This window comes from Salvelinus namaycush, chromosome 2, assembly GCF_016432855.1.
Source record: "Salvelinus namaycush isolate Seneca chromosome 2, SaNama_1.0, whole genome shotgun sequence".
In the NCBI taxonomy this organism is placed as follows: domain Eukaryota; kingdom Metazoa; phylum Chordata; class Actinopteri; order Salmoniformes; family Salmonidae; genus Salvelinus; species Salvelinus namaycush.
In genome coordinates, this window is record NC_052308.1 from 17998502 (window position 1) to 18021722 (window position 23221).

The following is a 23221-nucleotide window of genomic DNA, read 5'->3' on the forward strand; positions in this document are numbered from 1 at the left end:
ACACCCCTAAGCTAGTCTACCTGCTTCAACAGAGAAAACAACTGACAGGGTTTTTAAACCAAGGGAAAGGGGATGTGATTGGGTAATTGAAACAGGAGGAGGTGTGTCTTCTGATTGACTGATTGGGGAATGATGATTGTCACCTGTGAGGGGAGAAAGAGAGCAAAGAAATACACACACAGGATACACACAGGATACCTGTATCCGTAACACATACACACTCACTGATGCACATTCACGCTCACACACACATGCGTACGCACACACACAAGTACACACCTACACACAAACAGACACACACACACACACACGTCTACAATTTAATAGAAAGATACATTTTTGTTTCCCTGGCAACAGCATGGTGGCATTCATAAATCAGTAAGGTATCCTCTCCTACAAAGCTTATAAAAATATTATACAAGGGGTGGGTCTAATTTTGGATTCTGATTGGTTAAAACTGCATTCCAGCCGGAGTCTATTACACAAGTTACCACCGGCTAAATCTATGATGGTTAGATGAAATACCTATTTACTCTGTTCCATCTGACTGCGCAACCCACTGTCTCATCAGCCCAGCCAGGCAAATCAATTATTAGAAAAGTAGAAGGCGTTTAGAGCATCTGCAGTCATTGATTACAATCTGAAATCAATTGTTGTGAAAATAAAGAACCCAGCTAGTTGACGTTTTCCGGTATGCTTGTTTTATTGAGTCAAACATCCAACCACACATCTTACAAAAGAAAAGAAAACCGTCAGGACATTGACACCATGGCACACTGTTTTACAGAAGATCATTCTGTTAGAGGTTCATTTTCACCCAACATATAAACATGCGCTTTTACAAAAATTAAATGCATACTGTTTACTAAAATGTGTAGAAGATAAAAACAACACTAATAAATTAGGCATCTAATAAATAGTATATATCATTCAATGGTCCATGTACAAAGCTGAAGTAAGATTGTGTTAATAGTTATCTCATACAATATTTCTTCAGACAGGAAATCAGACAAAATAAAGGCAGATGTGTAGATGCATAACTACCGAAACTAGTCATATTCCTATATAAGTAGTAACTAACATAACATATTTTATACATTTGGGTCCTTTACTATTTATTGTATTTACATTATAAGTATTGTGGCCTTTTTAGAAAATTATTCTGTGCAGTGAAGGATTTCTACAACTGTTTTATGCATATATCCTGTGTTAATAAATGTGTTTATATAATGCCCAGATATAATTGTCAAACTATACACACAAAGTACACTGCATTTGATTTCAGTCCGTAAGTGCATCTTTTGCCCTCCATCACAAGGTTGGACTTCAATCAGACATATCTAAAGGACAGTCAAGTCTTGGTGCCGACATTGATCCTGCCATTTGATGACTTAGGGCGACTTACAGTCAATGAGTTTGCGGTGTCTAACTGACACATTGTTGGTGGAGAAGACAAAGAGTCCCATATAATTTCAAAGACACAAACTATACATTTGCATGGATTTGAACACACAAACTCAGCATGGAATGACTACAATGGATATTGCTTGTGGAGTTCTGTTCGGGTCAAGGTCCATTACTAAAACTATTTAGACCACTTTAAAAACGTATTCACTTTGAACTGGCCAGATTAGCTTATATTTGATTGTAAAACATATTCTGCCAACCTTATGACCTCAAATAACATAGATCTGTGAATGTAGAGATGTACTAGTTAAACAACAACAATGATATCAAGTAATCCAACAGTAGCTCTTCAGTCTCTTATCAGTAACATAAGGTTCCATATTTTGTAAAACATTTTGAGCAAAGCTCCAACTACTATTACGGAAGATTTTCAGTAACAAAACAACCAATATTGTGGATGATAAAGTGCTGCTAAAAAGAACACTTTCCTCAAAAACGTTTTATTAGAGAATGGAAAACTTCTTATAGTGGCACAGCAGTCAAAGACAGGAACCGCTTACATCAAGAGATGCTGTTGGCTATATCAGCTGACTATACAGGATTGTCAGCTATGCGTCACAAAACTAAGTTGAACAAGGAAGCAGCCCCTACAGTGCTGAACTATGCCAAAGGCATTGTGGAGTTACAATAATGAAAAGCACCCAAAAAGAAAATCACCACTTTTCAAGGAACATGAAGCATTAGTTTGGAGTTTGACCCCGAAGGGTCTAAAAGCACTTTCATGATGAAGCAGACCTTGGTAAGGCTGGAAGCCACATTACATTTGGTTACTGTTTGAAAGGAAGACCCTTTTTCTGTCAAAGGCACAAGATCAGAGAACAACTTACAGTCTTGTGAACTGCTAGAAGGCTCTACTGGGAGTGTATTCCTTGTATGATTTTGGACCAGGCATTTAAACTCAAAGTTGTGAGGGACTTCAGTTCCGTTTTAGAGGTGGGGGGGTTGTAAGTCAGATTTGGGTATATTTTACATCTATCTTAGTCTGCAGTGAAACGGGCTGATGTTGCTTTTCAACTGAGTGTCAGAGTAGAAATGTCTCAAATAGTCCCATGATTTCATAGTGTAAAATTCATGCTCATGGGTATTGCTTGGGAATTAAATACAAAATGTATGCATACAGTAACTTATAACAGCTGGCTTATTTGTAACCGTGTCTTTTCACTAAGACATAAACATACAAAATTATCTTTAGGATTTTATTTATTTTTCCTTAAGAAATACATTTGTAAAAAATAATTAAAAGCCTATCCGGACAGAGATTAAAAGTGAGTTGGTAAAAACATATTTACATGGCATGCAATTTCTTGAGGGTCTTCAATGAAAATAATTGAGACCTGCATAAGAGGCAGAAGCATGGATATCTAAACTGACAAAATGAGAAAGATAACAGACAAAGGAAGAAAAATAAAGTAAAAGTAACACAGGATTTGACTGTTTTCTGATATAAAATTTGAAGTTAATTGAAAATACCACCTTTTCCTTCTATCTACCATGCCAACCCACCCCCTTACACCCAGGTTCCTGCCCCCACCACGTTTTTGTTGTGATGAGAAGAGAAGGAGCGCTTGAGACTTTGAGACAGAGGATCGGGCAGGAGGTGAGCGCCATCTGTTCTCTGTTTGGTGAACATACCTGAAATGTGATGGCAGCCAGTGTGTCAGTTTAGTAGTCAGTTTGCAAACAGTCAGTGAGTGGGCTACTCTGGTCCCCTCAGGTTGGGGTGATGAAGGAGGGTTCATAGCCAGGCCTCAGCAGGGTGTGTGGGACGAGAGGAGAGGGGAGGGACAGGTGCTCAGAGCTGAGAGTCAGCCCCCAGGCTGTTGAGCTCCTCCGGCGAGTGCTTCTCTCCCCCAGTGCCAGCCGACTGGCGGAACCCGGCCGAGATCTCGTCAAATGTCCGGCCCTTGGTCTCAGGCACCTTGAAGTAGGTGAAGATGAAGAAGCTGAGCAGCAGTATAGTGAAGATGACAAAGACATAAGGGCCACACAACTCCTGTAGGGCGAGACGGAGAAAAGAAGGAGAGAGAACATTGAAGATCATGTTCATTAAGCAATGGGCTCCAAACAAACACGTCTTCAAACTAACAGTTCACATACAGTATATCAAGATTAGGGTTGCAAAGGGTGGGGATATTACTGGAAACTTTCTAAGTTTACCAGTAAACTACTAGAATGTTGGTATCTTGCAAGGATTTTATGTAATCTATCACAAGACATCTAGCGGCCCTTTTGGGCACTTTAGATTTTTACAGGTATCTGTAATTATCCCTGGCCCTTGGTGCGACCTTATCATATGTAAAATATATATGAAATAATTAAATAAGATGATTTTAAAATAAACATTAGAATGACAAAGCTGCAAAACATGATCCTAAATTATCTTCAACTTCGTGAATACCAGTGATGTTTAATATGAGGGTTTCAGCAAATATCCTTTATTAATTCTTAACACACTTCTATTTATTTTACTAAGTCAACATTTATTCGTTGTCAGTGTTTTGGCATCATACTGGTGGCAGCTGTGAACAGAGTCAATGTTTGGAAGAGTTGCAGAGTTAATGGAAAATAATGCCAATGTTGATTAGATGCTTTTTCCTTAATTAGGTTATGTTCTCTTGAACCATATGGTTTATGTACTAGAAACTCATGGACAATATGGACACAGATATAACAAATTCATACTATATATGATTTTTTTTTAAAGTTATTAAAGTATAAATTACTAAATTTATGATAGATTGCAATCCATTTTCTGTTAATTACCTATATTAATGAAGATTCCAGTAACTTTCGTAAAATACCGGTAGCTTTGCAACCCTAATCGAGATGAGTATGTCGACAACATCTACCATGATGAGCATCAGTGACTAACAAGGCTGTGCTTAGTGCTTACCTCTACATACTGGAAGGCCATGCCCACTATGAAGTTGGCGGTCCAGTTAGAGAAGCCAGCCACAGCAAAGGCCGAGGGCCGGGGTCCTTGGGAGAACAGCTCAGCCACGATGAACCAGGGGATGGGACCCGGGCCAATCTCAAAGAATGCCACAAAGGCAAAGATGGCCACGATGCTCACGTAGGACATCCACGGCAGCTGTTCCTGATGGAGGACAAACAGACAGCAGGGGGTTAAACTACTGGTATTCATTCAACATATTATATTTACAAGGACGTGTATCAATAAACCAAGTGTTTTTCCTCATTCATTCCGTATGAGAGCTGCTAGCCTTATGTGAAGTGTGCTGTAGTTAGTCTACGTACCAGCAGAGCCAGAGCGACGGTCATCAGAACGGCAGCGCCTGCCATTCCTATCAGCCCCAGCAAGTGGAGAGATCTACGTCCGGCGCGCTCCACCACAAACAACTGAGAGGAGAGAGGGTTGAGTTATACTGTCCAACCCCTAATGTGGTACATCATGCGCACCATAAATGACACATGCACATCTGCCACAGTTACTCACCGACACCACAGTGAAGGCTGTGTTGACCACACCGGCACCAATTGTAGCATAAACAGGCTGAGCAACTCCGGCCTTCTCAAAGATACGGGTAGAGTAGTAGAAAACCTGCAGGACACCAACAGCACAGTTTAGAGTTGCAAAATAGGTAGTATACTGTATGTCAGGGATCATCAACTAGATTCAGCCGAGGGCCATTTTTTCTTGAGCAGATGGTCGGTGGGCTGGAACAAAATGACAAATTATTTGTAGACTACAAATTTACTGCAAGAAGCCCAAACCGATATAATATTTGACAAAAACATAATCACTTCAAACCAGTTGTATACGATCACGTGTCTCTCTATTATGCGTGGGAATACTTGGGAACAAACTTGGAGCTGATTTCCTGGTGTTATTATAGTCTTCTATGTTGAACAATAACAAATAAAAAAACTTGGGAGCTAAATAAAACCACCAAATCAGGGGAACCCTGCTTTATGTGTTTGGGGTGAGAAGTGTGTATGAGAGGTGACTCACTGCGTTGATGCCAGACAGCTGCTGGGAGAGCTGAAGCATGATAGCTATGAAGATGGGCTGGCGGTAGAGTGGCGAACGGAACAGCTCAAGGATGGTCACCTTCTTCTCCCTCATCATCTGCCTGGCCTCCTCCTTCATCTCCTGCATGTCTGCACTCACGTCTGTGGTCCCACGCAGCTTCTTCAGGACTGACAGAGACAGAGCAAGAATGGAGGTTACATTACAGTCTGCTAGGGCTGTGTCACTCCATACCAGATCAATTCAGGCAATTCGAGGGATGAATTTAAATTAAACACATTTATTGAAACATGGCCCTTATTTTAGATAATTTTCAACTCATTCAAACTAACAGAACTGACATTGGCTGAACTGATGACATTAAGTGTATGAATGTGTGTTTGTGTATAAATGTACTCAACTCACCAGTCTTGGCCTTGTTCTCCTCATTACGGTTGATGAGGAGGAAGCGGGGGCTCTCGGGGCAGAAGGGCAGCAGTGCACACTGCACTAGGGCTGGGATGAAAGTGAAGCCCAGCAGGAAGGGCCACAGAGATGCATTCCCCATTAAGGCCTCCATGCCAAACACCTGAACCACAACACATAGTTAGACCACCATCAGATTATCATGTAGCACAGCTCTCAAAGAGATTCCTTTGGAAAAGCATACAAATCATCCATTATTCTCCATACGATATCCCTATTGGAACTGACCTGTGCCATCAGGATGCCTGTGACGATGCCTAGCTGGTGGAGGGTGCCCAGGGCTCCTCGGAGGGCAGTGGGGGCCACCTCACCCACGTACATCGGCACAAAGCCAGTGGAAAGGCCGGAGTAGAGGCCCACCACGAAGCGCCCGATGATTAGCATCTCCCACGAGCCACCCATCTTAGAGAAGCCCATGAGAGCAGCGGAGACAAAGGCCAGCACGTTGGCCATGAGCATGGAGTTCCTCCTGTAGACACCACAGAAATAGTCATGTCAATTACAGTCCACTTACAGACATTTACATATCACACATGTAATATCATCTCACATAACACAGTTGTAAATAAACATTGTGAAGTGTCGTATTTACCTGCCAAAGCGGTTAACGAACAGGCCCACGGAGAAAGAGCCGAAGATGCCGCCGACAGAGAAGATGGCGACGGAGACGGACCACAGGGTGGTGAGGGAGGTCTTGGTGATGGGCTCCTGGTACCGGTCGAACCATGTTTCGTTGAGGAACCTCTCAATAACCTAGCAGAGCGGGAGAAAAAACAACACCAGCTCACAACACTGCCATAGACAGAAATCACAGTCAATGTACCATAGACATACAGTAATGTAAGAGACAGTAAAAAAATGTGTTTCCTTGTCCTCATTGCCATTGGCCAGGTGGCTGCTGTTTTGATGTATGGCCAGTAGATGGAGGTAGAGGATTGTATTTCAGGTTTTCCAGCAACAAGGACGTTTGTGGGAGAGCGAGGTCTCAGGTTTCAGCCCCTTCCCCCACAGTGACTCAGTGTTGATAAACATACATATATGTATGATCAGCTTGTGATGGAAGTTAAGTGGTACAGGCTGGGAGGAACGTCCCCTCCCCCCATGTCTCTGCCGTGGCACACTGACAACTGTCATATGTCGAGGACTCCCTCTACCTCTATCTAGCACTTCTAGTACTCGGCACTGAGCCCTGCCCCCTCCTGTCCTCCTCTCCCAAATATCACTGCTGGCTCCTGTCATGTGCTTTACTGATAGATTATACAATATACCCTTTACCAATACTTATATAATGCTGAGTGATTGATATAGAACTATTAATGTATTTTATAGGTCAGGAGAGGTAAGCTGGGTATGCTGTTCAAGATATGGTATAGCCCAACACTGTCAATATAGTTCCATAAAATAAACATTCTTACAGATAGAGAATGGCAAGTCTACCCTTCATTTCATATTCTTGATTTCTCTGAATAGGCTTGTGTCTGACTCAAGACCTAGCACGCACCTGGCCACAATGAAAAAAACTGTCCATTCATGACCGGTGACCCTGTACTGATTAAAGCATTACTGTCTCTGTGGACTCCTGGCCTGGAAATGCGGAGGCATTCAGGTCCGTCTGTCTGTGCTACAAGGGGCCCAATTTGGAGCCGGCAGGCAGGGTGGAGAAGCAGACCAGGGCACTTGAGAGACATCTAATCTAATCAGTGCTACACTCTTTAGAGCGGAAGGGCTGCATCACGGAGTGTACAAAACATTAGGAACACCTGCTCTTTCCATGACATAGACTGAACAGGTGAATCCAAGTGAAAGCTATGATCCCTTATTCAGTCAGTCTAGATCAATGGTCACCAACCTTTTCTGAGTCAAGATCACTCGCAGTCAAAAAGCAAGCTGAGATCTACCGCTCAGATTTTGTTTTTTACATTAACCCACACAAACAGTTTTGTAGGAATGAGGTTTGGGAAGTAGGCCTAACATATTATCACAGCATATTGGCTATATCATTGGCCTGCCAATATTGTTAATCAGACCATATCATATTTCAAAACTCGAGCTTTGATAACAAAATAGATCAGTTGGTTTAGCACTTGTGAGGCACTGTGGAGCATGAATTGAAATAATTTGCTTTTATATTTTACTGGACTGATGGTACCTGCATCTGATGGTTAACGAGGTCAAATCACGACGTCAGGGATCTTCAGGTCGAAAAGTCAGAGCTCTAGAAAGATGCCCGAGTTTCCGACTGACTTGGAATTCCGAGTTGGATGACGACTCAAAACTATTTTTCCCAACCGCCTCTCATGGTCCCTGCTCTCTCATTCCTTTCCTCTGTTGAGACTGACCAGAGAGAGGGGACACCGTCTTCCATCTGATCGCGAAACTCGACTTGCAACGCATCTGCCTCATGCACAAATTCATGTTGTTCCTATGACCAGAGAAAGTTAAATATTTATTAAAATTAAAATCGACACGACGAGCTGCTAATAATAATAAAACGCAGGGCTATCGATACTTGGCTACTCATTCATTGCAGCTGCAGCCCGAGCGGAAGTACGGAGAAGCGCGTTTTGTAATAGTGTAGAATTGTGACATCAGCTGTCAGAGCAGCTTACCAATCATTGCACCTGTACACAGCCCATCTATAAATAGCCCACCCAACTACCTCATCCCCATATTGTTTTGTTTTTTTGCTCCTTTGCACCCCAGTATCTCTACTTGCACATCATCTTCTGCACATCTATCATTCCAGTGTTAATGCTAAATTGTAATTATTTCACCACTATGGCCTATTTATTGCCTTACCTCCCTAATCTTACTACATTTGCACACATTGTATATAGATGTTTCTATTGTGTTATTGACTGTACGTTTGTTTATCCCATGTGTAACTCTGTGTTGTTTGTGTTGCCCTGCTTTGCTTTATCTTGGCCAGGTTGCATGTGTAAATGAGAACTTGTTCTCAACTGGCCTACCTGGCTACATAAAGGTGAAATAAAAAAACAGTGACAGTGCTGAATATAAACTTAAACATGAACTCACTCATAAAAACAGCATCTCTTTGCCGTATTCGTTGACAGTCTCTCTGTGGTCATGGTTTTAAACGTTATTAAATCTAATGTAGGCTAGTAGCCTTCTAAACTTGGCTGTGGCCAGGGTCATGGAAGCTCTTTAGCCACGGTGATTTGAGCTATCCGATTGGGCAGTGCAGTAGGTGCACTCGATTTAGTAACAGATTTGCCAGTCCGCCGGGTAATCGGAGTTTGTCTCATGGGAACACTTTGCTTACCCGGTGCGCAGGACTTTTGAATCAAGTGCACCTACCGGCAACAGCTCAACATGATTTTAAAAAAGGAGTGCAAGCCTTTATTGTTCGTTGGCTTTTCTACAGAAATATTTGGTGATCGACTAGGAATGCCTTGAAGATCGACCATTGGCGACCACTGGTCTAGATGAAGAGGAGGAGGCAGGTTAAAGAAGGATTTTTAAGCCTTAAGACACTTGAAACATGGATTGTGTATGTGTGCCATTCAGAGGGAAAATGGTCAAGACAAAATATTTAAGTGCCTTTGAACAGGGTATGGTAGTAGTGTGTCAAGAACTGCAACGCTGCTGGGTTGTTAATGCTTAACAGTTTCCCGTGTGTACCAAGAATGGTCCACCACCCAAAGGACATCCAGCCAACTTGACACAACTGTGGGAAGCATTGGCGTCAACGCTTTTGACACCTTGTAGAGTCCATGCCCGGACGAATTGAGGCTGTTCTGAGGGCAAAAGGGGGTGCAACTCAATATTAGGAAGGTGTTCCTAATGTTTTATACACTCAGTAATTAATCATGATGTTATCACATTTATCATGGATATCAAGTCAAATAAAAGTTTATTGGTCATGTGCACAGGATACAGGGTGTAAACGGTACAGTGAAATGTTCTGGATGTGTCTCTATGTTCAGCAATACTACCGTTTCTGTGAACACTTCCCTGCACTCTGTATGTTGCTTCTAAACAGCTGTGGCATTGTGTGGTATTACTGAGCATGTGTCAGTGTCCTTATGTGTGTGTATATACGTAACTGGGACCTCAGCTGAGACTGGGGAGGGGAAGGGAGGGCAGGTTTACACTGGCCCAGTGTCTGAATGACAGCAAACCTCTACATATCCACCCCCTTCTCACCACTGCCCCCCTTGACAACTCTTACAGGAGGGCACCCCACCTCTACACCTCAGCTAGGCTTATACTTAGAACTAGATCATCTGGTGCTACAATCACATTTTAATTATTCACCGCTGGGGGATTTAACCAATCAGAATGTCTACCGGTCTGTAATAAACAGGTATCAAAGTATTATTTTCTTCCCTATTGTGTACAGATGTAGGATCCTAATTTGATCACTGTTTTGTTGCTGAAAATTTTCCTGAACATCAGGAATTGCACACTTGTAGTGTATTTGAGTTTTAAAAAGGCTTCTAAAGTTTGTCTTTGTCACCTTGAAATTTCAGACTTGATTTGCCCTACCAAAAAATATATAAATTCCTACAAAAATGTCCATTATAATCCACATAATAATTCACATTTCCTGTTACTGTAAGATTATTTTTCTGCTGTAGCAAACTGGCTCAAATGAAGATCCTACATCTGTAGCCTACTATTCTATTCACAAACATCAATTGATGGTGGCTCCCAAACATCAATTGAAGCGCTTGGTAGGTATGACAGGTAGGTACTGACAGACAAATTTGTGTGTGTGATGGAGCAATAAGTAGTCTCCTGAGAAAGGAACATCAGGACAGGAGACAGCTGGGACTGTAGATCACACAGAGCCCCTCATATATCAAAAGTAATGGAGAGGGCAGGGTCCCATGTATTCAGGCAACAAAGCACCTGGAACTATGAGCCGAGCTGCCACAAGGCTTGTTCAGACAAAGACCAATACTGTGTGGATTAGCCCTTTCACCTAAATAACAAATAACACTGAAGCATGCATGAGAGCACCAGCTGTACCGGAAGACTGTGTGATCACGCTCTCCGCAGCCGATGTAAGATCTTTAGACAGGTCAACATTCACAAGGCCGCAGATGGATTACCAGGACGTGTACTGCGAGCATGCGCTGACCAAACGGCAAGTGTCTTCACTGACATTTTCAACCTCTCCCTGTCCGAGTCTGTAATACCAACATGTTTTAAGCAGACCACCATAGTGCCTGTGCCCAAGAACACTAGGGTAACCTGCCTAAAGGACTACCGACCCGTAGCATTCACGTCTGTAGCCAGGAAGTGCTTTGAAAGGCTGGTCATGGCTCACATCAACACCATTATCCCAGAAACCCTAGACCCACTCCAATTTGCATACCGCCCATACAGATCCACAGATGATGGAATTTCTTCTGCACTCCACACTGCCCTTTTCCAACACAGGGGCCCCTCAGGGGTGCAGGTTCAGCCCCCTCCTGTACCTCCTGTTCACTCATGACTGCACGGCCAAGCACGACTCCAACATCATCTTTAATTTGCAGATGACACAACAGTGGTAGGCCTGATCACCGACAACAACGAGACAGCCTATAGGGAGGAGGTCAGAGACCTGGCCGTGTGGTGCCAGGACAACAACCTCTCCCTCAGCGTGATCAAGACAAAGGAGATGATTGTGGACTACAGGGAAAAGAGGACCGAGCACGCCCCCATCTCATCGACGGGGCTGCAGTGGAGCAGGTTGAGAGCTTCAAGTTCCTTGGTGTCCACATCACCAACAAACTAACATGGTCCAAGCACACCATGACAGTCGTGAAGCGGGCACAACAAAATCTAATCTCCCTCAGGAGACTAAAAAGATTTGGCATGGGTCCTCAGATCCTCAAAAGGTTCTACAGCTGCACCATCGAGAGCATCCTGACTGGTTGCATCACTGCCTGGTATGGCAACTGCTCGGCCTCCGACCGCAAGGCACTACAGAGGGTAGTGAAAACGGCCCAGTACATGACTAAGGCCAAGCTTCCTGTCATCCAGGACCTCTATACCAGGCGGTGTCAGAGGAAGGCCCTAAAAATTGGCCAAGACTCCAGCTACCCTAGTCATAGACTGTTCTCTTTGCTACCACATGGCAAGCGGTACCGGAGCGCCAAGTCTAGGTCCAAGAGGCTTCTAAACAGCTTCTTCCCCAAGCCGTAAGACTCCTGAACATCTAGTCAAATGGCTACCCAGACTACTCGCATTGACCTCCCCCCTCCCCTCTCCACACCACTGCCACTATCTGTTGTCATCTACGCATAGTCACTTTAATTAACTCTACCTACATGTACATACTACCCCTCAACTAACCGGTGCCCCCGCACATTGACTCTGTACCGGCACCCACCTGTAGATATTGCTATTTTTTACTGCTGATCTTTAACCTCTTGACGCTAGGGGTCAGATTTTCTTTTAAATTAAAATATCGTTCCCAAGGTAAACGGACATTTTCTCTGGCCCAGATCGTAGAATATGCATATAATTTACAGATTAGGATAGAAAACACTCTAAAGTTTCCAAAACTGTCAAAATATTGTCTGTGAGTATATACACTCAGTAATTAATCATGATGTTATCACATTTATCATGGATATCAAGTCAAATAAAAGTTTATTGGTCATGTGCACAGGATACAGGGTGTAAACGGTACAGTGAAATGTTCTGGATGTGTCTCTATGTTCAGCAATACTACCGTTTCTGTGAACACTTCCCTGCACTCTGTATGTTGCTTCTAAACAGCTTCAAAACGTATTCTGCAGACGAAAACCTGAGAAAATATAACCCGGAAGTGATATTCTTTTTTTTTTAACTGTGTTTCCTGGCCCGTCTTTCTTCGATTTAAAGGGGTATCAACCAGATTCCTTTTCCAATGGCTTCCTCAGGCTGTGACCAGGCTTTAGACATAGTTTCAGGCTTTTATTTTGAAAAATTAGCGAGATGTTTCATAAGTAGTCAGGTGTCCTCTGAATAGTTCCTGCGCGCGCGAGAGGAGCGCTCCATTTTCCGTTTGTCTCTTAAAGAATAGGTTATGGTCCGGTTGAAATATTATCGATTATGTTTGTTAAAAACAACCTGAGGATTGATTATAAAAAACATTTGACATGTTTCTACGACCATTACGGATACTTTTTGGAATTTGTCGAACGGAACACGGCTTTGGTTTTCTCAACATAATGCGCAACACAAATAGCGTTTTTTTGTGATAAAAGTAATATTTATCGAACAAAAATAACATTTGTTGTGTAACTGGGAGTCTCGTGAGTGGAAACATCCAAAGATTATCAAAGGTAAGCGATTAATTTTATTGCTTTTCTGACTTTCGTGACCAAGCTAACCAAGCTAATATAAGGCTAGCTGTTGTAGCATTGAAAGCTACACTCACAAAAGCTTGGATTTCTTTCGCTGTAAAGTATATTTTCAAAATCTGACACGATAGGTGGATTAACAACAAGCTAAGCTGTGTTTTGGTATATTTCACTTGTGATTGCATGATTATAAATATTTTTTGTAATATTTTTTAATCTGATACGTTTGGAAATTTTCATCTTCCTTTCAGGACCGGAACGAGGCTGTAGTTTTCTCAACATAACGCGCAACCCAAATGGCGTTTTTTTGTTATAAAAGTAATATTTATCGAACAAAAGAACATTTATTGTGTAACTGGGAGTCTCGTGAGTGCAAACATCCGAAGATTATCTAAGGTAAGCGATTCATTTTATTGCTTTTCTGACTTTCGTGACCATGCTAATTTGGGGCTAGCTGTTGTAGCATTGAAAGCTACACTCACAAAAGCTTGGATTTCTTTCACTGTAAAATATATTTTCAAAATCTGACATGATAGGTGGATTAACAACAAGCTAAGCTGTGTTTTGGTATATTTCACTTGTGATTGCATGATTATAAATATTTTTAGTAATATTTTTTGCATTTGGCGCCCTGCAATTCTAGCGGTTGTTTAGGAAAGTGATCCCGTAAAAGGGATCCGTAGCGCAGAGAAGTTAATTACTTGTTACTTTTATCTCTTATTCTTATCTGTATTTTTTGAAACTGCACTGTTGGTTAGGGTCTCGTAAGTAAGCATTTCACTGTAAGGTTGTATTGTGACTAATCAAATTTTATTTTATTTGAAACTGAAAGATTGTTATGACCCACAAGACCTAATATCCACTGGATATTGTGAGCTGTCAGTAAACAAAACCATTTTGTAGATTTAGCAGCTACAGTACAAAACTGTTCAAGGGATCCACTTTCACGAGAAATGTGAAGGAGTAGGGTCAAATAAACACATTTCGTTTAAGTAAATGGAAAATAACTTAATTACATTTTTGGAGACACGTCTCACTGAGAGCTCCTAAATGATGTTCCCTTTAGCGGAGTGAGTAGCACTCTCCTGGCTGTCTCCTCACTTACAATCTGAGCCCCTTCGGGGCATGAAAACAGTCCTTTACACATCACAGAGGCCCTTTAATGGAGAGTGCCTTGGACGAGATACTTGAGATATTATTAGTCCCCTTCTTTTCACGTGTTGCAGGGAACATCTTGACTGGCCAAGGCAGACACAGGGGCAGTCTCGTCTGGGAAAAGGTGTTGGGTAAGATTCGAACACGGTGTCACTTGGATAAATATAGACAAGCCTTCCCCATCCAATTCCGATCAGACACATCAGCCCCACCTCCCCACCCAATCTCGTTCCCGTGGACTCACCTTCTGAGGGGCGTTGATGACACCCGTGTTGTAACCAAACTGCAGCGAGCCAATCACTGCTGTTCCCACCGTCAGCATCAACTGGAAGGTCACTTGCTGCATAGAGACAGGAGAGAAAGTCTGTTAAAAATCCCCTCTCTCCAAATCTCTGTACTGTATCAGAGCATGAAAAGAGCAGCTTGGAGGTACTTGGAGTTGATATACTTATTGTCTTATGAATACAAATCTGTAGGCTAAGCTATCCTGTTGTTTTATTTTATTTTTATTTCACCTTTATTTAACCAGGTAGGCTAGTTGAGAACAAGTTCTCATTTGCAACTGAGACCTGGCCAAGATAAAGCATAGCAATTCGACACATACAACAACACAGAGTTACACATGGAATAAACAAAACATACAGTCAATAATACAGTAGAAAATAAGTCTATATACAATGTGAGCAAATGAGGTGAGATACGGGAGGTAAAGGCCAAAAAAGGCCATGGTGGCGAGGTAAATACAATATAGCAAGTAAAACACTGGAATGGTAGATTTGCAGTGGAAGAATGTGCAAAGTAGAAATATAAATAATGGGGTGCAAAGGAGCTAAATAAATAAATAAATACAGTAGGGGAAGAGGTAGTTGTTTGGGATAAATTATAGATAGGCTATGTACAGGTGCAGTAATCTGTGAGCTGCTCTGACAGCTGGTGCTTAAAGCTAGTGAGGGAGATAAGTGTTTCCAGCTTCAGAGATTTTTGCAGTTCGTTCCAGTCATTGGCAGCAGAAAGAAGGAAGGAAAGACGACCAAAGGAGGAATTGGCTTTGGGGGTGACCAGTGAGATATACCTGCTGGAGCGCGTGCTACGAGTGGGTGCTGCTATGGTGACCAGTGAGCTGAGATAAGGCGGGGCTTTACCTAGCAGAGACTTATAGATGACCTGGAGCCAGTGGGTTTGGCGACGAATATGAAGCGAGGGCCAACCAACGAGAGCGTACAGGTTGCAATGGTGGGTAGTGTATGGGGCTTTGGTGACAAAACGGATGGCACTGTGATAGACTGCATCCAGTTTGTTGAGTAGAGTGTTGGAGGCTATTTTATAGATGACATCACCGAAGTCGAGGATCGGTAGGATGGTCAGTTTTACGAGGTTATGTTTGGCAGCATGAGTGAAGGATGCTATGTTGCGATATAGGAAGCCGATTCTAGATTTAATTTTGGATTGGAGATGCTTAATGTGAGTCTGGAAGGAGAGTTTACAGTCTAACCAGACACCTAGGTATTTGTTGTTGTCCACGTATTCTAAGTCAGAGCCGTCCAGAGTAGTGATGCTGGACGGGCGAGCAGGTGCGGGCAGTGATCGGTTGAATAGCATGCATTTAGTTTTACTTGCGTTTAAGAGCAGTTGGAGGCCACGGAAGGAGAGTTGTATGGCATTGAAACTCATCTGGAGGTTAGTTAACACAGTGTCCAAAGAGGGGCCAGAAGTATACAGAATGGTGTCGTCTGCGTAGAGGTGTATCAGAGAATCACCAGGTTAAACCTGACTTGCCAGGTTAAATAAAATAGTGAGCATACATGTTCATACTTTTTTCATACTGGTCCCTCGTGGGAATCAAACCCACAACACTGCAAGAGCCATGCTCTACTGTAGCAACTGAGTTACACAGGACTATCTGACATGGGATTATCTGACGGGGAAATGTTATTTATTTAAGGATCCTCTTTAAAAAAAAGGCTGCTTTAAAGGGCAGTGCTCAAGAACAAGTGCTCAAGGCTATTCTAAACAAAAGGGAAGGCATTCCAATTTTGTTAATTCTGAGATTCTTCAAGAGGGTGGGAGCTACAAAGTGGGCTGTGTTTGGAAACACTAACTACACAGCAAGCTTAGTATAGCTCAGTAATAGAGACCTAAACAAGGGCAGGTCTGAAAGTGAGGTGGGGTAAGTGTAAGTCTGAAAAAGTAGCAGCTTAACCAATAATGTTCCACACAAGCAATGAGTCGCAGGGGTTCAACAACTCCATGGCTGGGTTGTTATAACCAGCCCTAGCACAGGATGTAAACACACACCATCAGGGTAGATCTTGTGTTGTATGGTTTGCTATCAGAAAACATTCCAGTGTATTCTTTCTGAAAGGGGATGGTCACGTATCATTCACCTTGGAAACTATGAAGTCACGCCCTCCAGCTCTGAGATGGTTATCATAGCCTTAAAGACTACACTGGCCCTTTAAACAAACACCATTGTTATAAAACAGCTGCTGCCACCAGCCATGTTTACATTCCTCCCAAAGATAAACTTCCATGCAAATCAATCTCCTCCTTCTCAGGAGTGAGTCTGTGAATTTTAGCCCAGTCACAGTGAGTGGGCTGTAGTATTGGTGACGGTTGCTTTAGGCCTAGTTAGCCTTTAGGCCTAGTCCAAATACATGATTATAGTGAATTTTTACGTTTCAGACCTGCCTCATCTAGCTAAATGCATCAACAGTAAAATATCTTTATATTGATGTATGAGATAGTCTGGGCTTGAGCAAACATCTGAAGTGATCATAAGGCCTGTCCCTTGAGCAACAGTTTACTCAACACAGTCCATGGGTTATATTGGAGGTCGTTAGGTCAATTTAAATCTACTTTATGCGATCAATAAGCAGTCCAACAAGGAAACATGGTATACTGACCTGACGAATGACGATGGTGAACAGGGATGGGCCAGAGTTGTATAACAGAGGTATGTGGAATTGTCAGAGTCAATTCCAAGTAGGTACAACGTAACACAGAACCCTTTTTCACATCTTATCAGCACTTTGTCAGGTGACCAAAGCCTTAAAACTGACCTCACTGGTTTTGGGAGGATGTCTGGTGAAACATAATTACTTCCTGCTGTGAAATGTTTACAGCCACATCTTCCCTGTAAGTGACACCTATCGTATAATGCATTAGTCATCCAGTTCCAGTGTATTGTATAACCTTTCTCTGGTCCCCCTCTTCAAACACCTCAGCCTCTGCTAAAACTACTGCTGGGAAACACTGTATCATATACTGCTGGGAAACACTGTATCATATTGATTAGCAAGGCCATGCTACAGTGACAGTCTGTAAGTGACAACAGTACATACAGATATAATGTAAATCACCCTCAGGTGCTGTAAGGTTAAGGGCCTTCTCTAATCTAAACATCTGAGGTTTACAATAGGCCTAGTTCTGTTCAGAAAGCAGAAGCCATGGCTGGCTGTGCCACAGCTTCCATTTCCCCACATCCTAACCTCGCCTCTGGCTCTCAGTGATGGCTATGCCGCCAGCCTCACGTCCCTGCAAACGTCACCTCCTTGACAGCCTCGGGTTTCACAGGGGAACCTAATATCACTCCCTCATCCTCCTCCCTAACCTGACTCACAGCACAGGACAGCACAGAGCCCCTCCTGTGTATCCTGACTGCCTCCCTTAGTCATTCACTGAGTGAAGAGTTCACAGGAACAAGTCTATGGTCCATAACATGGTCTAAAACAAAGAGGTCAATGGATCGACTGGGTGGTAGGCATGCAGTTGAAAATTAGGGGGATGGCAAAAACTGGCACATTTACAGTAATGTGGATGAATTAATGTGCACTGTACCTGTAAAATGAAATGTAATAAAGTAAAGACTGTCAGATACAAACAAACGTTTCCATACATGTGTATTTCTGATCCATCTAATTTCCCACTGATATCTGGTGCAAGTGTTTGTTCAAACCTGACACAATCTCAGATACAGTATAGCTCTATGGAGAACAAGCGAATGAGCCTGTACAGTACACTACAGCTTTACAGATTTAACCAAACTCTCCTTCACATGAATAGCGATTAGCAGAGGTCAGTACAGTGTGCACAATGCCTTCCACTTTTTTGAGGAAATGAATTAGGCCCTACGTTTGTGCCTGTTTCAATTACAGCATTCACAGATATCTTAATCCCATCTTTTATATAAAAAAGTATTTAGGCCTCATTAGAACACACTGACACTTATATTGAAAGGGCATACTGAAGGGGCAGTCATGCAGAGGGAAATAAAGTGAGTGTAGGAAGCCAGTGGATTGAGTGGAATTAAGTCTTTAGAAGGAAGGAACTGAATGCCGGCTTTGGGTTTAATCAAAAGCCAGAACTGTTCACTCAGTTAAAAATCGAATTGCTTCTTAGAGTTATTCCACTCACCACAGACCAGGTCAACTGTACGCTTGCCCCAATTACCTTGTTTCTTACCCAAGAAAAAAAGAGGCTTCCGCTGAACTAAAACAAAGCATATTGTTCAGTAGAGCTTTAAAGGGACTCACAACTTGTGCCCAAACTGCCCATAAATCGGAAGGCTTCGTGTCGGAGGGAAATGCTTGTTATCCAGTCTATAATAGGAACAAAGAGGTTAGACAGTATTTTGTTTTGGAGAGAGGTTGGGAGAAGTTAAACACCCCCGGGGTGAGCAGTCAGGCAGGGAGGTGTCTATCTGAACAGGTGTATCAAAGTGAGGCTAAGAGGGCAATGTCTCAGCAATGGTCCCGTGTGGTTCAGTTGGTAGCCCATGGTGCTTGCAACGGCAGTGTTGTGGGTTCAATTCCCACAGGGGACCATTATGAAAATGGACGCACTCACTACTGTAAGTCACTCTGGGTGAGACTAAAAAGTCAAATTAGAGCTGGCATAATTACTGTGTAGCTGACGGTTATGGATGAAGACTGTCATGAAAATAAAATAACTGTTTTAAAAAAACTGACTGAAGACAGGACAGCCGGGCATTCGTGCGGTTGAGTCCGTTTCTGCGATAACATGGACTCTTACCGATGTGATTCAACTTTGTTGCCCCTTACTGAAACAAGCAAGGTGTTGTAGCAATCAGTGAAAAGAATGGGCTTGGAACCTCTTACCCTGGCAATTTGACTGGTACACTCACAATGGATGCCTGGTATTGTGTTGCAATAATTCCCATGGTATGTAGTATGTAAATTCAAATGATGTTAACTGATGCAATGGAATGTATTTTTTGTAATGTCAGCTGAGTTGAATCAACAAATCACAGCACATATTGATGTGTACACTTCCTGATTTTGCTCTAGGTTGAAGATGACAAAGGTGAAAACAATGGGATTCTAATATCCAATAACTCTTTGCAACAATGGGACCAGCTATGCTAGTTAGCAACGGTGCTGGTCCCAGATTTGTGACAACATTGTCTTAACCGGTATATTTTCGACCTAGCTTTTACTTTTTGCTTTTACTTCCTGCTTTGCTACCATGGTTACACTCACAATGGCCACCAGTCCACTCATTATGCCATCATTGATTTGAATGAGGATGCCTGTTCTTCTATTCAAATAATTTTTTATGGCAGCACATGCAGTCAGGAGTGGAGGAAAGGAGAACATGTGCTATTCGAATGGTTATTACGGAGACCACGGTCATTTGGTTGGCCAATTACAGTCATCCAAAATTCCATGAATGTCACAGCCATATGTAAAATGCAATACAATGATTTCCTTGGAAAGCTCTAGACTGGCAATGAGGACATTTATTCTAGAGCCAAAACGTAGCCTGCTTTACCTTGCAGACATACAGTATGAACCAGAATATCATTGACAAATGCTTATTACAATGTTATGCACACAAGACTGAACCATGGCTGGGGACAGCTCATTGGCATTTTGGCTTTTGACATATAGCCCGATTTCCACCACACCCTGTGTCAGCAACCCCTGGTTCTACCCACACGCTGACTGCCCCCTCCCTGTCCAGCTGTGCTGCACACACTCAGGGATCATAAGCACAAGCCAGAGTGCGATACCCAACCACGAGATGCTGATTATAAAACAGTAGACATGCTCAGTGTGGTGTTAGCCTGGACGCACGCTCAAAGCTCAAGCTGTCTGACAAAAGCAAAACACTGGCCTAATGGGAATGGCTGGAAAGGGGTCGTTTTAATTGTGTTCAAACGTCTATGCCTAACCATAAAAGGGGTTACAGACAAATAACAATAAACATGTTTACCATTTCAACCAGAAGTAAACTCTAAGCGAGGGCTGGGAGAAGTGACTTTAAAGTTGTCAGGGGGGTAGCTAACCACACAGCATCAGCAGTCAGTGGTAAATCAGCCATAACAGAGACCAGATGAGTCACGTCTCACTCTCTTCCTTTTACTATTGTAAAACAACAATAAGCAAATGTTACATCAAATGCAAAGTGAAAATGAACAAAAATGAAGTGAAGACCTCATATGCTGTGATAAAACAGATAATCTCAATCTAGACTTTAATGGGCTGCCTTCCTGTGAGTAATGCCATCATGCTCTTCATTGAGCTAATTTTAATTCACTACTTTATAAATTGATTTCTACACCAGATACAGTCATGAGGCCAACAGAGGGGACATGGTTTACAATTGGCCAGGACGCAGGTAGTTTGTAATGTATGAAGGGGGATTATGAATAGCCAATTAGAGGCCATGGACGAGGTAGGCCTACCCCACGACCTGATTTAATGCTATCGCGCGTACTGCATTGCCCCAGCAGCCGCATATCCGACTGCGTCCAAAGATGATGGTGAGCAGCACAGCACACACGTTTTACGTTTCAATTGAATAAAACAATTACATGATGGGCTAGCTAGTGTAACTTCTTGAAAAAAATACTTAGTATTCGGAACCCATTGACATTAACACAGCTAGGCAGCTTGAGAGTCTCAAGCTAACCTAACCAGTTTTCAATATTACTGGGAAGCTAACTAGCTACCCCTCTCTCGCTCTCTCTCTCTCTGAGAGACACAGACACATACACAGTTTTGTATATTGGTTTCTACGAATACTGCCAACTAGTCGTTAGCCTCACTCATACAATTAGCCTACCTTGCTGCCTGAATCCATTGCCGCAGTATGGCTTGTCGATATTATTGCTGGCAATCTTGAAATGTCAAGACTATAGTTTGGGTAACTTCCGCGGGTATTTTTTTTTACTCAGACGAGGTGTCTCATTTTTAAGATGATAATGATACAATATGTCATAAACAATAGTATCTTCTTTGTTCTTCTTTATTTTCAGCGTAATTATTTGTTTCCAAATTGTCCTCAGTTCATCGTGTTTATTCCCCTAGTGTAATTTCTGTCATGAGCTCAAAACTTCAGATTCGTCATGCCCCAAAGTTTTCTTGGGTTGTTGAAGTAGTTCGTTCTTCGAGTACAGACTGTCTACTCTTTGGGGAAATAAACCGGTGAATATATTTCCAACAGCCCGTCTAGAGTGATTGGCTGACGCAAGAGTTTAGTTCGGCCTCAATGTGAGTTTAGTTCAGCCTCAATTTGTAAGGAGGAGGCCCGTTTCTATCCCTGAGCTTCTATTGGTTTAAACTTGCACCCCTATGACGACGTTAAGACATATAACTCTGAAAAGTGTCACTTCGTTTTGTTGAAGTACTAGGTCGGATAGTTATGTGTGAAGCACATCGTCCTCGATGTATTTAATTGAAATGATACATTTTGATTACAATTTGGTGGACGCGTGAGCAAAGTATTATATTGTAATAACATAGTTATATAACCTACTGATCAGACGCTTGCAGCAGGGGGCGCAAATTTACTCACCATTGCTGATAGTTTGAGGTCATGGCAGGAAATGACACTGACAGAACTGACATGCACCACCTTTTCATCCCACTTGCAACCCCCAAGTAGGCTATAAGTAAGCAATAATGTGACCTTGCCTACCAAGGGTAGAATTTCTATACTTCATAGGTCTTCTTGCTCCTAGTACTTATCCCAACAATACTAAAATAGAAGAGGTAGTAGTAGCCTAGTAATACATTTGAATGATCCATGACAACACTCATTTTTAGGCACACAAAAAAACATCTAGTCTAGAGGTCGACCGATTAATCGGCATGGACGATTAATTAGGGCTGATTTCAAGTTTTCATAACAATCAGTAATCGGCCTTTTTTATTTCCAACTAAATCGATTTTATTTATGTATTATATGAAGTTAAAATAAATGGGTTCATTGTTCATTCAATATTGTTGTAATTGTCATTATTACAAATATATGTAAAAATCGGCCAATTAATCGGTATCCGCTTTTTGAAAAATCATAATCGGTCGACCTCTAATCCAGTCAGTCATCCTTTGTTTCTCAGCACCTCACTGTATCCATGCGTGTTCAGTCCTTCATAAACAATGTTTCAAACATCCAACATCTGTGATCTTTGACCAAAGCTGGTAATGTGACATTGGTACCCTCCATTCAAAACCATAAATTGTGATGGAGATGTTTGTTATTAAAGGTGTGTAAAAACAAATATTTTCATGAGGATAAATGAAACTGCGTAATACCTTTTGTTTGAGATGGCGGGGAAGGGTCCGGTCAGAGTGCATGCAAAAAATTAGGAAAATAATCATTAGTACAGAAAGGAAAATGTGTGTGTTTATACAGTGCAAATGAAAGAGTCGGGAACAGGAGAAAAAATATATAAAAATGGAAGAAATTTGTTCCCTTTTTATATAATCTATTCCCTTTGAAACCATGGGAAAACAATAACAGGCAAATACTGAGACAAAGGCCGGTGAGTGTGCCATATGGACTGACCTGGCCTAAAGCAACAGGCTGAGGA

At 42.2% G+C, this 23221-nt stretch overlaps 1 protein-coding gene across 1 annotated transcript; it reads right to left on the minus strand.

Annotated features, from left to right (window-relative positions):
- Window positions 1-690: 690 nt before the first annotated feature.
- Window positions 691-21810, minus strand: LOC120059686 (solute carrier family 2, facilitated glucose transporter member 1-like). Its single transcript, XM_039008762.1, has 10 exons — window positions 21469-21810; window positions 14627-14722; window positions 6516-6676; window positions 6152-6392; window positions 5864-6026; window positions 5441-5628; window positions 4925-5029; window positions 4726-4827; window positions 4361-4564; window positions 691-3460 (listed from the first exon to the last, which is right to left on the minus strand). Exons 1-10 carry the CDS (start codon window positions 21484-21486, stop codon window positions 3260-3262), a joined length of 1479 nt encoding a protein of 492 aa, XP_038864690.1. The 5' UTR covers window positions 21487-21810; the 3' UTR covers window positions 691-3259.
- Between the last annotated feature and the right edge of the window lie 1411 nt (window positions 21811-23221).

Excerpts from the sequence above, each read along its gene's own strand:
- LOC120059686 (XM_039008762.1), bottom strand. Across the intron at positions 6,027-6,151 it reads CAGGCATCCTGATGGCACAG|GTGTTTGGCATGGAGGCCTT; the intron begins GTCAGTTCCAAT and ends GTTGTGGTTCAG. Across the intron at positions 4,565-4,725 it reads CCGTCGCTCTGGCTCTGCTG|GAACAGCTGCCGTGGATGTC; the intron begins GTACGTAGACTA and ends GTCCTCCATCAG.